General features: G+C 36.6%; 1 protein-coding gene across 3 annotated transcripts in view; it reads right to left on the reverse strand.

Annotated features, from left to right (window-relative positions):
• Positions 1–428: 428 nt before the first annotated feature.
• PNPLA2 (patatin like domain 2, triacylglycerol lipase) overlaps positions 429–14704 on the reverse strand; it is a 31320-nt gene continuing 17044 nt past the window's right edge. For all 3 annotated transcript variants that reach the window (XM_072421695.1, XM_072421696.1, XM_072421694.1), the window contains 8 exons: positions 13397–13629; positions 12603–12668; positions 11544–11753; positions 8887–8947; positions 7287–7457; positions 6876–7008; positions 6246–6368; positions 429–3364 (listed from right to left, as the gene is read on the reverse strand). In XM_072421695.1, the coding sequence (XP_072277796.1) occupies positions 3073–3364; positions 6246–6368; positions 6876–7008; positions 7287–7457; positions 8887–8947; positions 11544–11753; positions 12603–12668; positions 13397–13629 (1289 nt within the window). In that variant the 3' untranslated portion in view covers positions 429–3072. The remainder of the gene's footprint in view (positions 3365–6245; positions 6369–6875; positions 7009–7286; positions 7458–8886; positions 8948–11543; positions 11754–12602; positions 12669–13396; positions 13630–14704) is intronic.

The following is a 14704-nucleotide window of genomic DNA, read 5'->3' on the forward strand; positions in this document are numbered from 1 at the left end:
TAATCCTGGAGCGGATCTATTCCATCTTTTCTGGATCATCCCTAGAAAATTTGTGCCTGGGATCCCTTAGAGGTGATTTTTCTGTTCTGTCTATTACCTGAAGCCTGTGGAGGGAAATTACCCTCATAGGGACAGAAGTGGCAATAAAATCCTAGAAGAAGTTCTAAACCTTTCTTTTTCACCTGAAAAGGTTTTTGTAACTCCTGCTGTGTTTCCATTGGGGGGGGATTTCTGCTCAGACAATCTTCCGTTGGATATCTCACAAGCAGAGCTGCTAAGAATTTCTACCACTTTATGTTCTGACATTTGTAACAGACAGATGAGTGAATTGGGAAGATGGGACAGAGGCATTCGTGTGGGACAAATTCATGCTTTGTTCCTCACCCCGAGATGGTAAAATACAACAACACAGGAAAGACCACACTATATTGAACATATACTGGTTTTATTAATATGACAGCAATTTTATTGGCAAACCACAGCAGCTAAGTGTAAATTTGAGGTAGAAAGATAATGTCTTGAACCAAAAGGTCCTTGGGGTAAGGGATATTTTTGGATCATATTCCATGTATCAACCAATCTGATACATGAGAAAAATGAATTATATTTATATGGCATGTTAGAAACTACTATGGCTACAGTTAAAACATACAATAATAAACAACATAAAATAATAATGCTGTACAAACAAAAAGTAATAAATAGAGAAAACAGAATTTTGCATTCTAAGATGCTGATTTTGCACAAAAGGTTTTATAATTCCAGTGCTAAATACAAAACATGGCATTAAGCATTTTCTATAAGACAAAATAAAAAAAATCACAAGTGCCAAATTTATTTCAGGGACTGATGGAAAACTATTTTTAGTCTTTGGTACTCATAGCATCTAATCAGATTCTTCTGAGTGTTATCCCTCCATATAGAGCTCTCAGTGAAGCAAAAGCCTATATTTAAAAGAAGGAAGAGATTCCCCATAGCAACCATACATCGTGTATCCCCCAAAAAATGGAACTTTTAGTTTGCTACAGATAAAAACCAACCATTTCTTTTTTTCCAAATGCTAAACATCAGAGCTAGTAATCAATAAATCAAAATTTGCTTCTATTTTAAAAAGAGGGCATATAAATATGTATGCCCATATATGAAATAATAAAGAAATAAGACATTTCATTGACTATTTTTGTTTCCATATTTAAAATAGGAGATTTACCCTAAGTCCAACTCAGAAACTCCTAGGTTTAAACTGTCTGTGCCCCATTTGGAGACATATCTCTTCAGATTTTATCCAACATGTGGACACGACAATGGCAAATGGTAAAATAAGGGGGTTTAATCGGGAGTTAGGCTTTTTATACAACCTATAGATTGCATTTAAGCAATGCTATTGGCAACTTCAATACCACATTCAAAGTATTCCATGCCAGAAAAAGCTACATACTTAGCCATCTTTACCAATGACATATGCTGACCTGCCATTAGGGTGTTTGCACATAAAGTAGTATATCACTGTGCAGAGATAAAGCTATGTTATAGTAGTCACCACAAGACACATAAATGTATCCAATTCACTGAATTCAGGAAGTCATGACTATCCTGATTGACCATTACAGGTCCACCGAATTACATCCCCATCGGTACAATGCACCTTACTATATGAAGCCCCAGGAACACTATAAGGAATGATATTTTATTTGCCGTAGTTCTGCACAAGAATCTACTAAATGGCTGTGTTTTCCACACAGTCACTGCCCTGTTATCATTCTTAAGCCAATAAACATGCTATACCTTCTTCAAAGATAGGCTTAACCTAAGCCATATATAAAGGACTTTTCTTTTAAGGTAAAGTATAGATAGGCAGGTGCAGACAAAGTATATATACAATATAAACTAACATGTCTTCAAGCTATGTGTATCTATTATAGAAATAGTTACTAAGATTATAAAGTGAGGTTTTAGGCTGGAGCAGCATTTGATTTAGGGTAATAAATGTGTATGTAATAGGCAGTTGCATACATAATAATGAAACCATTGTTGGGGCATGCCATAGGGAGCTGTATGCCAAGGAAACCCTTCTGCAAAAGATCTCCCAGTGTAATGTATTATATAAATACATATAATAGATATGTAAAAGTGTCCTGTGATTCTGATAACATACTAGAATGTGAAGTATTCCTCTGTTTTACTAAAATCACTCAATTGTTGCCATTACCATCTAAGCCATTTAAGGAAAGGGAAATATTACACTACAGAATATTAATAATCTAAAGCTCAGCTGAAACTTGCAGAAACGCAACTAGATTTAGCACCCAACTGTAACCAAAAAATTAGAATATAATAAAATAATTTCATTTCCACTGACTGATCCTACAGAGCCCAGATTTTATATGGCCAGATAGAGATTTCTCAGAGATGTCCATTTATTCTGAAACGAAAAACCTCAACAATGAGACAAACCAAAATGCTCTCTTTTTGGTCGTGGTGGGTGAATGTTGTACTTTTTAAGAGATGGAAAAGATCAGGCTTCCTTGAATAATGTTATGCCCAATATTAGGCACGCATGAGAGGAAAACTCATAGATTACAGCAACAGTAAACATATACCTATGAATGTTGAAAACGTTCTGTGTGAATGTAGACATGTGAATCAACCTGATTCTGACTTGATAAAAATGTTATTGAATACCTTGTTTCTTGATACTCCTTACTGATTAACATCATTTGCATTGCTTTGCTGAATTATAACACTTTTAAGATGACCCATTTACCATCCACAACATCTCTTCCTTTTGATAACACTGGTATTTCAGAATATTTCTTGTGGTGAGCACAATCTGGTCCCCCAAGACCATAAAACCCATTCTCCAATGGAACCATCTTTTTTAAACTAGCATTTTCCAGTGATGGGCAATACAGCCTCAATGATAACTGTTCAAGCTGTGTTTTGAATACCATTTCACCACAGAAACATTTAGAATCTATAGGCGACCTTGGTCAAACATCATTTGGAAAAATAACTGACAAATAAGGTCCTTAACCAAAACCAGGGTTTTGGTATCCATACTGGCCAAGGCCTTCATGGTGCCTCCAAGCTGTTTGGTTTGGTCACATCTACCATTAGCAGACTGTTAGGATCCATGGAAAGCTCAGGATGTTGTGGCTGTTGGTGGTGGTAAAGTGTAGCTTGCATATCCACATTGATACAGAAAAGTCCAGGCATAAGATGCCTCTGATATTCCTCCCATTTCTGTACCATGTCCATTAGGGAGGTGTTGCTCCTAATCCACCTGGGCAAAGACTCGCTGCCTCCAAGGACCAAAGGAACAGGAAGGCTCTGGGATCTCCTGAGCTCCAAATGGTAGTAAAGCCTAAAACAAAAAAGGAGATAGCAAGACATTTCAATAGGTTTGAATATTTAAAAAGGAATGCTAGTTCAAGCATGATGTTGTTTTTACTTCCCCCTTTCAGAAGAACATTTTATTAACTAGTTAAAATATCAAAAGAAACCCGTGTATACAGCCTGTGGTCTTGCGAACCCCTGATTTTTTCTTTTTTCCCTGTGTAATAATATTCTTAAGAATGCAATTATGTTATTTCCTTTGATAAAAATGAAATTTTAAAATAGGATATCTGTGGCGATTAATAAAGGTTTACATTCCACAATCCCTATGTGAACATCAAGTATAACTAAAGGCAGAACATTTTTGGATAGCATGGTTAGGGTATATAAAAACTTTCTGTTTTTGTCTATCTGCACTTTCACCAACTGCTTTGAGCAGAAATAAAAGTGGAGAATAAATATAAAGTCTGGAGTTAGGACCAGGAATACAGGGGAGTCTAGGAAGCGATTTCAGTTGCTGCTGAGCCTACAAGACAGAAGTGAAGGTAACTCTCCAGAGACACAGGCATCATAAAAAAATTGACAGTGGATCAAATGCAGCTCCATGTCATATGCACCAGCCAGTGAAATGTGAATAAACACAGATGCTAATTGCTGCATCTGTCCATCTGCACAATCCCAAAGTCCTTCAACACAAGCCTGAACTGTGGTTATACTAAATTAAATCCCAAACAAAAGCAGTGCATATAAAACCACAAAGCCAACCATAACTTAGTGTTCATTAGTTTGCTCGCTTTAAGCTAATGAAAAATCATTTTAATTATCTGTGATGGCTTCCTGAACATCATTGCTCTGTTCCCTGGGTAAGGACATTCTGTGCAGAGCTTCAAACCAATAACATTTTACACAACAATAAAGAGACAAATGAAAAACCGAGAGACAAGTTTACTGCCTATATCCTGCCAGTGCCATGGTTAATAAACTTTTCATCCTTGTTAATAATTGTTCAAGATTGTTCATTTGTCCTGTTTTGATATCAAAACCTGCATGGACTTCAGTCTGGGTTACAAAAAACTAATATTAAATGTGTGCTGGCTTTAGATCAGATTGGCTGGGCACTGCAACATTGTCAACAACAGGTCCTAAAAATCCACATAAAATCCTCCAAAATCAGTTGACATCCGAACTGTAATTATATTCAGTCTTTCTGCCTTTTATAAGCAATCATACTAAAAATAACAACTACGTGTGACTAATTTTGTCAGGAGAACATTTTGAAACCCCGACTTCTGTTTTTTTTTTTGCACTTTGTGCAAAGCTAAAGTTTGTTTGTTTTTTATCCTAGTAAATACTCCATGAAATAGTCTCATGTGTCTTTGCAGATTTATTATAATAATGTAATTAGTTTGTTAAAATCAGATATGCATCATTTAAGGCCATCCAGGGTCGGAGAAAAGGATAAGGACCCTGTGGCTTCATGTGATCGGCCTTAGGCTAGGTACACACGTGTAATGGTTCTCGTCCGATAATCGCCTCAGGGCTTTCAGAAGAGAATTTTACGTGTGTACAGTGCTCATTGTCCAAACGATCCTTTCCAACAACAATTATTGCACGTTTGTACATAGTCTTAGGACAGATGAAGTTACGTTTTTAAAATAAATAAAGAAGGGGCTTCTACCCACACAATGACATATTTGGCAATTCACTATAATTACCTTTTTTTATTAATGCAGACAGCTAATGGCAAAATCTTGCATAATCAAATGTTGTAGTACAGTAGGGATTATTTACAATTTCAAGCTGAATTTTGGAGGGAGCATTTGTGGTAAACTATGTTAAATATTGAGAATGCTCTTTCATTAGGTGCTGAAACCTTTTATACTCAGTTGTAGCACATGTAGGGTTTGTCTCTAGCCTTCCTGGTACTGGCATCTGCACAAACAACATTTGATCTTATATTATATCATTTTATCAAATTGTTCATGAATATCAGTACCCTTCAGTGTCCCCCTACACTTCTCTCTATGTCCTTACAATTACCCTTAATGTAACCCTAATACGCAGACTAAAGTAACACCTTTGCAGTTTATTTTTGTGCTGTATCTATGTGTGGATATAAACATCACACAGCTTAGGGTCTATTTGCACCTATGAGTTGTGGTAACCTGTTACTGCTACGCACCATGCAGATTTTAGTGTATGATCGTGCCATTCATTTTGATCAACATATCGCTGCAGTGTATGGTAAAGCAATGTCATGTTTTGTAATACGCTGCTGTAGAAACAATGATGGCTGTCTGATTTTGGATCAATTGTGGTTGAGTAGTAGCCCAAATAATTTATTGGGATGCCTTAGGGCAATGTATGTTATTACATGTTTATTAATGCACTGCAATGGATCAAAAGGATTTAAATAATTTACCATACACAAATCTTTTATGCAACCATACCTCTAACTACCACAATGAACCCACCCTACATTATAACCCTCACACTATATGGATTCATCTATACAAGGATCCTCAGCAATAAAGACAAACCATACTTATAGAAGATCACAATCCCTGTATACATGAACCCTGCATTTTTGAAAATGAGACATTGTTATAAGACTATATTGACTTGATAGGGGAGCAAAGCTAACTGAAGAACACAGACACGTGACCTTGGGCATACAGCTGCACAAGTCTTGTAGATGTGTTGGGAATGTTTGAAAAGTCTATAAATATATTAAACAAACAAGATCGTAAAATAATTGTGATCCTTTACTTAAGGAGCAGTTTGCCAAGTCATGGCCATCCTTGTCTGTCTCACTCTGTTGAACATATGCTGGCAACAAAAGTTTAAATAATAAAGCAAAAACACCAATATTAAAGATTATGAACTGATTAAGCAGTACGTTTACATACCTGGCTGATATGTGATTGCCCAGCTTCTTCTTGGCGTTTCTTAGAATGTAGCGACATACTTTGCGTGTCTGATCCTTTATCCACCGAATATCTTCAGGGACATCAGGAAGCCATTCAAAAAGTCTAAAAGCATAAAACAATATTGATAAATTACAGCTAATTGCCTAATGAAATGCACCTTAAATTTTCCTAACATAGTTCCTTCAGCTTTCAGCTCACAGTTCTACAGTGCAGGACTCCAAACAACCACATAACATCACTCAGATATAAAACCTAATGCAAAATCTTCTTTGCGTTAGTCAGTTTAAATTTCAAAAATAAAATATACACACTAAACTATACCTAAGTTAATATATATATTCTTCTAAACATTTCTGAAGGTTTATTTTATTTCTGCCTTCCTTATAATACTGACAACCTTTGCTGCAGTCCCCCTACCTTCCTGCAGGGGTCAGCCAACCACAGGAAAAACCACAGGCATGCAATCCATATGGTGAAGATTATGGCTAGTGGTACTAAATAGGTAGTGTGGGGTACTGGTTGTCCAAGAAGGTACAAACCTATTCTAACTAAACCATTACGGTGTGTTGCATAAATCTGATTGATATCTTGAAATAAACTAATAATTACCTGACTGTGAAAGACACAGCAGATTCCAGAGGTAAAGTGTATGGCAGCATTAATGCAGATGCTAATCTTACAGGTAGCAGGTTGGAAAAGGAAAGGTATACACTGCGCTTATCGGTACAGGCCTCTAGTAGAGCTGAAAAGAAGGAGAGAAGGTGTTATTCTCTATAAAGAATCAGTATCTGCATAAGAGTATTGGCCCGGTGCTATCCTTGGATGGCCATCATCACGTCCAGTCTCATGTGGGAAGGACAATATACAGCCAATGATGCAAGAATCAGTAACGCATTTAATGACTTGATTGACACTGGTGTGATTTAAAAAAAAGTATTAAAAAAAATGTACGACCTGTCACCCTAGATGTTACATAAAGATAAGATAAGTGTTTTGGAAAAAAGGTAATGTAATTTATACCTTGATTGAGTCTTTGGGGAAGATGTTCAAACACATGTTCCTCGGCCTCCTCCACTACAGCGTTTTCTGCAGATTGTTCCTGCTCCTCATTGTTCTCTTTATTCTCATTGGGTGGACTGGGGGCAGGAGGAAGAGCAAGGTATCTCATAGGCTGTGGTCGGTTAAGTAGTCCTGTCAAAAAAAGGCACAGGTTTAATGCTACTCTCTGCTTACCTTGATAACAAAAATAAAACCTATTTCATTATAAATGTAACAAGTGACTGTCAAAAACACATATTCTAATATGTACATTTATGTAGATATTACATTAAAAAAAACAACTATGAGAACCCCCACTGCAGGGTAGAGCCAGTTGACTTTAGGCAACAGGGTAAAACACCAGAAGGATGACTATTATAAAACTGATGTTTAGATTTGTGTGCAATTTAATGTGTAACTAGTATTTATCACTTATTATTACTAAATAAATAGAAAGTGCTGGTAACAGGCCAGAGATAGGCACAGCTGCAATTTTGTTTTTGATTTTTTAATTGATTATAAAACAAAATTTGCCCTGGATATAATGTGTAGTTTTAAAAGTTGCAATAATATTGCTTAAAAACTTTTCTAAGGCTATGTAGGCAGAAGTCATACACACAGATCCTAGGAAGCAGTGGGCTTAAAACAGACAAAGAAATCAATGCGAAGACTAAAGTGGGTACTTGAAGGCACCACAGGGTCCCTTCCCTTCAAATATTGATGATCTTCAATAAATGGAATCTAACCCTTGGTGTGGCAACCTAACTATTCCACTCCTTTCTTTTCAGGACTAATTCTAAACTGCATCCATGGACTAATTACTGGTATATCATCAACTAGCACCAAGTTGCACACACATTGTTACGTTTCTTTTAGATGAAAATAAGATTTTATGTGTGTTTTGGGAACTTCCAGAGCAAGTAATAACCCACGGGGCAGTATTTGTATACCAAACAATAAAGAAACTTATTCTTGGTTATTTTATTAGCATTTGAATGTGATGTCTAAGTGTCTAAAGCCTCATACAAAGTAAGATTTCTTTGGTTTGAAAGCATTTCAGAATACCAAAACATAAAAACACATGGCCACTGTCACCAAAGTAAATAAAAGTTATGGTTTTAACAGGAATTTCTTGAAATATTAGTAGAACAAAAATATAGATAATAAAAAGAAGGATAAACAATTAACTCCAATATTGGTCTTCAACTCTTACAGTTTTATACCTATTTTGACCTTTTGAAACATTCAATTTGACCTTCTATATTACAATGACAAATTTAACAACCCAAAGCCATCAGAGTTTAGACCTGATAACACAAAAATGAAAACTAGATCTGCCATGCCATGGTAATGAGGGAATAGGGCATAAAAAAGTCTAGAGTAAAATGCTACAAAGCATTACTGACGTACTTGAGGATTAGTTAGAATATGAAACTGACTGAAGATGAGGGTGCGGCAGTGACATGTTTCAGGACACCTCCTCTTCATGGTGTGATGACAAAAAATTAATTGCCATAATCAGAAAGTAGGCTTTGCATAATACACATACATAGCTGAACGTTAATAATACGACTTTACTTACCATTCCGCTTTAGGAAATGTAATGCATCCCTGTATCCCTGCTTACACATGTCTTTAAGCACCTGCAAAGGGCAATAGAAAGGGAAATATTATATACAATATAAAGGAATGTACCTGATTAACGATTAAAAACATAACCCATGATGACAGGTTTTCCAAAGACTCCTCCAAGACTCATGCTTGATATACATGGGTACTAGGTCAACCTCTTGCCCTTCATTATCCCCTGCAGTGGTTTCTGTGGCTAATAGACACACAGAGTCTAATTTATTAAAGCTCTCTGAAACTAGCTAAATAGATAGATTCTAATAAAAGAACCTGGGCGATTCCGCAAACCTGGATGGAGGTTAAAAACATTTGACAACTATTCAACTAAACTTTTTAAGAAATCAATTTTAGGTTTGCTGAATCACCCAGGTTCTCTCATGATAGTCCCATCTTCTCCAGTCTTGGAGAGCTTTAATATATCAGGCTTACAGTGTGATAACTTGTTGGAACAAATCGTGAGTGCATAAAATGTGCACAATCTTCATATTTATGTGCAATAGGTAAAAATGTTAATGACTGTGCATATACTGTATTTTACAATGAGTGTCTGGGACAGGATATATATAAAATGCAAGTATTTATTGGCTGTGACAATATATACAATATTTATATACTATGAAAGGAATGAGCTATGGGAGTTTCAATCACTATATATATATATATATATATATATATATATTTACAATTCGAACAGACCCATATTACTATTTGGGTAAAGCTCTCCAATATGTATCAGAAACACATGTCATATTCCCAGTTTAGTTAAAACACTGGATATTACTGATATATATTACATGACATTATTGCAATTAGAATGCAGCCTTGTTTGTTACCAGTACAATGTTTAACATTATTTGGTTATATATACCCATAAACAAGACCCTTAATAATCCTGCAAACTAAACAGCTCTTTACCTGCGAGCCGGATAAACCAGCTCACTGGACAAACTGGGGCAGCTGCTCAATCATCATTACTGACACTTTTACAATATGAGCAAACTTCAAATATAACTAGTAATAAATGGGACAGACTTGGTTGTCATGCAGAAACATACTTGAAGTGCTGTTTTACCAAGGCTTTGTTAAGTTGTTGAGTGGTATGTATTTCTATTTCATAAACCATGAGCATCTCCAATATTATAATATGCATGAATAATATAATAATAAAACAAATAAAATTTATGTTTACATAAGGAGTAAACAAGGTTATTTGTATGTTGTGTTTATATAGTGTAGTATTTTATAGACTTTGTCAGAAGATAAAGAAGTTGTTTGTGAACTGTACAATTTTCATGTCACATTGGTTTATTGAACCTTTAGTTATCATAATAGCAGAGCAATGTAAGTTATCCATTGATTCACGCAGTTATTCTATTTCTGGATGGAGTATGGATAGTGCTTACATACTGTAGTTTGTATATTACTAGATAAGGATAAAGAACAAGCAAGGATTTTGAGAACAATCAGGGTTTTAACTGTTTAAATCCCTGGGGAGCAGCTTGTGGTCTGAGGATCTGAATGTGACTCCTAACTGTGCAGCCCTCTGTGGCCCTCGAGGCTGCTTACTGAAGTCAGCAATAGAAAACTTTTCTGTACAGGGGATTCTACTAGTTTGCTTTAAGTCTTTAATATCTTACTTTCTGTGCTGTCTATCCATTTTTTCGTTTTATAATTTAGTTTTTATTCCTGATCTTTTATAATAGATCATGCAAGAGGAATATGAAATGTGGCAAATTTTAAGAGCGCTGTAGGGAGCACAAACACAGAAAAGTTTTTTCATGTTCTTTTAGGACACAAGACTTTAGTTTGATTTACTTTATAAAAAACTAAACCTGACTCAGCAAGCATTCACTACAGGTGAATCTTTCTTCCTACCACTTATTGTACCAGTGATACAAATATTTTTCATTGACAAAATATGAAGTTTACAATTCACCTGTATTGTAAAGTTGTCCCTAAAATGGAAACAGAAGGTAAAGGACCAGTCTTTAGTATTGCTTGTTCTTCACCCATCACTCAATGAGCCTGGTTTATTAAAGCCACCCAAGACTGGAGAAGATAGACTTTCATGGATAAACATGGGTGATTCATCAAACTCAAAATGGATCTGGTCTGGAATTGAAACATTTCCTAACTAAACTAAAATGATTTTTAGGAAATCTGTTCCAAGTTTCTTGGTCACCCAGGTTCTCTCATGATAGTCTATCTTCTGCATTCTTTAACAAATCAGCACCACTACATGTGAACTATGACTTTTCATGGATGTGTCAGAGAGCAGTTCTATGCTTTCTCAGATCAAGCCGTTTCAATAAATATAGGAGACACTCATGTCTGGTGGGGAAGTAATCATAAGATGAATGAAGCTGGAGCAAGGAGATAATTTTCCAGCAAATCCCTGGGTACAGCCAGCAGTACAGTAGTGAAATTACCAAATCTCACTCCAAAGCTCCTAAAACCAAACCTCATAGGCTGCAATAGAGCTATGCATATACGAGGCACATTTATCTCAATTATTTCTAACTATTTCTAAATATCCTCCAATCACGTCAACATTAGAATGACATTGGGGCTTTTTAGAAGCACTATATAAATGTATAAAATAACACTTACCTGGGGTTCTGGAGGAAAAAGGGCTTTTGACAGTCGGTACAAGTTACTGAGATTGAACTGTATGCTGGTGTTGGTGACTCTGAGTTCATGAATGTTGGTGCAGCCATCACGGGGACAAATGTCACTTTCACCTGAGAACGGGGAAACGGTGATCGTGTTTTTCAGTTCATACTGAGGCAGATTGTCGGAAATTCCTCCATCCACATACCTCTGTATAAGGAAAAAATGTAATTTGCAATTAGAACAGGGAAACAACAGAAATATACAGCAAAGGAAAATGTATAAACACAATTAATGTATAGCTACCAGTAAACCTTATATATAGTTTGAAAGTTTCCACTTTACAGTAAAAGTGATTCCCTGGTTTGGTTACCTTTGTATAGGTTCTAACCCTTCCTTTCAATGCAGCCTTTATTGGGTTAAATCTGTTCATTTAGTAATATAGTAATATCTGTCACTAAACTCTGAATAGACTGACTTCATTTGCAGCACTGCAGATAACATTTTAAACTGCTGTTCTTGTACACTAGAAAATGAGCTCTGCTAGCTTGGGATGGCAAGAGACCTTACAATGTGACCAACTGTCAAGATTTACTTGCAAAGTGAAAATTAAAAGGAAAATAAAACACAACTTAAACAACGAGTTGCAAAAATTGCAAAACTTAAGAAACGTGCAACTGCGTAATACAGAAAGACTGTTCCAGATTCAGTATCATGTGACCTGTTTGGAAGCTCAGCTGGCTTGTTTCTAAATATGCCAATAACTACTCAGATTCTGTACAGCAGCTGCTGAGCGATTCAAAAAGCTGGGTCCTTTCATATGAAAATAATTGAGACTGACAGTGTTGACAAATGAGCCTCAACAATGCTGAATTCAATTGTCAAATGCCATTTCATCATTGTTGCAAGCAGCCGTAAAAAATGTAGGTAGGATAAGTGCATGTCACAATCACTGCAATCATACCCTGCAGTCAGGCAGAAATGTCAGTGATTTTATGGCATTTAACAATGATATTTATAGGTGGTATTTATAATAGAAAGATGGTTTATTTTACTTACCACTCCTTGGAGGCATGGAGGGATGAGTCCACAGTACACAGGTATAAATGTACTGCATACACAGGCCTGAAAGATAAAAGTATGGTGTTACAGAACTCATGCCAAACATTGCTACAACATGATGGGCTCAGCATCTATCAAGTGTAGCGGCTATGTCACTACTTTGCATATTTTATCTAAATCAAACCAAAGGCAGTAGTTTACTTGGAAATTGTCTAAATTCTAAGGAATGTTTGTTTTACCCCTGACCCATGTACACAATTATGATGAACCCGCTAGCTATGGCATAACCACTGTGTTGGCAATATATACCATCTAGGAATCAAATTTATAGTTCTGTCTCATGCACCGGATATTTTGCCATTTTCCAATGTCTTGATATAGCTGAAGCCTGCACACAACCAGAATACTGTCAACCATATTAACAATGTAAAGACCAAACGGAGCCTATGCCAGGTTTTCTCAAACTTTTTAACATGGGGGAACCCCTTAAGATAACTTTCAGGGAACCGCTTCTGCATTTATTTACAGCTTACAGTTCCTTGTTGTGGTAGTCAGTAGGAAGAATGCCTCTTTCATAGCTGGCTATATAAGAATGTCACCCTTACAGATATCAAAAAAACATTACTGTTGTCAGTGGTAATTGACCTAAGAGGTCCAAAGGCACTCCTAGCAAACCCTGGGGTTCCACTGAACTGTGGTTGAGGAACACTGATCAATACTTCATAGGAAACAGGTACACTTTACTCCTAATTTCCCCAAGTTCCCCTTAACCAGGGTTCACCCAGTGTTACCTGTATAAGCTCTTCCTTGGTGTTGAACTGTGTAAGCAGCACATTTTCTCCATCAGACACCCGTGTCAGAGAGATTCCCAACCTCCCAGTCGCACTTTCATGAGCATTGTCTGGCAGCGTCTTGTACAAGCAGTTCCGAATTATCTTCACCAAGTTAAATGATGGATGTAGTGGTCCTAGGAACCTTTTTCTAGCTTCTTTAGAAACCTCAATAATGTTTGCACCAGCTTCCCCTAAAAAAAAAAAAACTCAAGTTAGGAGGGAATACAGAACAAAGGTGGATATTTTATAATACCCCAGGGCAGGGGTGTCAAACTCAAATACATGGGGACCAAGCTTGCAATTTATTGAAAATTGAGGATGTTTACTACTTCATCCATAACTAACAAAAACAAACCCCTCTACACACACTTTAGGGTTGAAAAGACTAATTTATATCTATCTATGCAGGCTGTGTGTTGTTTGACCTCTCACATCATAAGTTTGTCTGACACTAAATATTACACTATGCAGTCTCTAATGGATTGAAACAAACACAATGCCCCTGGTAGTCAGGCACCATGTGATAATTGCCTAGGCTTTGTGTCACATGATGGGGAAACAGGAGTAATGTCTATGCATTTCATGTATTGAAAATGATGATGTGAGGTTGTAACGCGGGTGGGCAGACCAGATGTAGTTACAGGCTGTGTGTTGTTCATCCTCCCACATCACAAGTTTGTCTGACACTAAATATTACACTATGCAGTCTCTAATGGATTGAAACAAACACAATGCCCCTGGTAGTCAGGCACCATGTGATCATTGCCTAGGCTTTGTGTCACATGATGGGGATACAGGAGTAATGTCCATGTATTTCATGTATTGAAAATGATGATGTGAGGTTGTAACGCGGGTGGGCAGGCCAGATGTAGTTAATTTGGGGGGGGGGCAAAAAAAAAGGACTTTGAGGGCCAGATTTGGCCCCTGGGCCACAGTTTGACACCCCTGCCCTAGGGGAAAAATGTCGGGTTCTGATCTGGTCAAGAGTAAGCATTAGAGATCATCATACACTATGACACTATTATGCATTACTCTGCTCTCACATGCTCACTCACATAAAGTCATATTTATACTACTGTAAGAATCAATATTGAATCAAGAGAAGCCATGTCTATAATCTACTGCACTGCAAGTAAAAATCTGCACAGGAGCTGCCTTATACTCTGTTCTAAATAATTCCAAAAACTCCATCTAATTATAAATTTTGAATCTGTATCAGGGTATGGTGTTTTTTTAGTAACTCCTTGATGCAGGTAAAAAAAACGG

Source organism: Pyxicephalus adspersus, chromosome 9 (assembly GCF_032062135.1).
Source record: "Pyxicephalus adspersus chromosome 9, UCB_Pads_2.0, whole genome shotgun sequence".
NCBI lineage: Eukaryota > Metazoa > Chordata > Amphibia > Anura > Pyxicephalidae > Pyxicephalus > Pyxicephalus adspersus.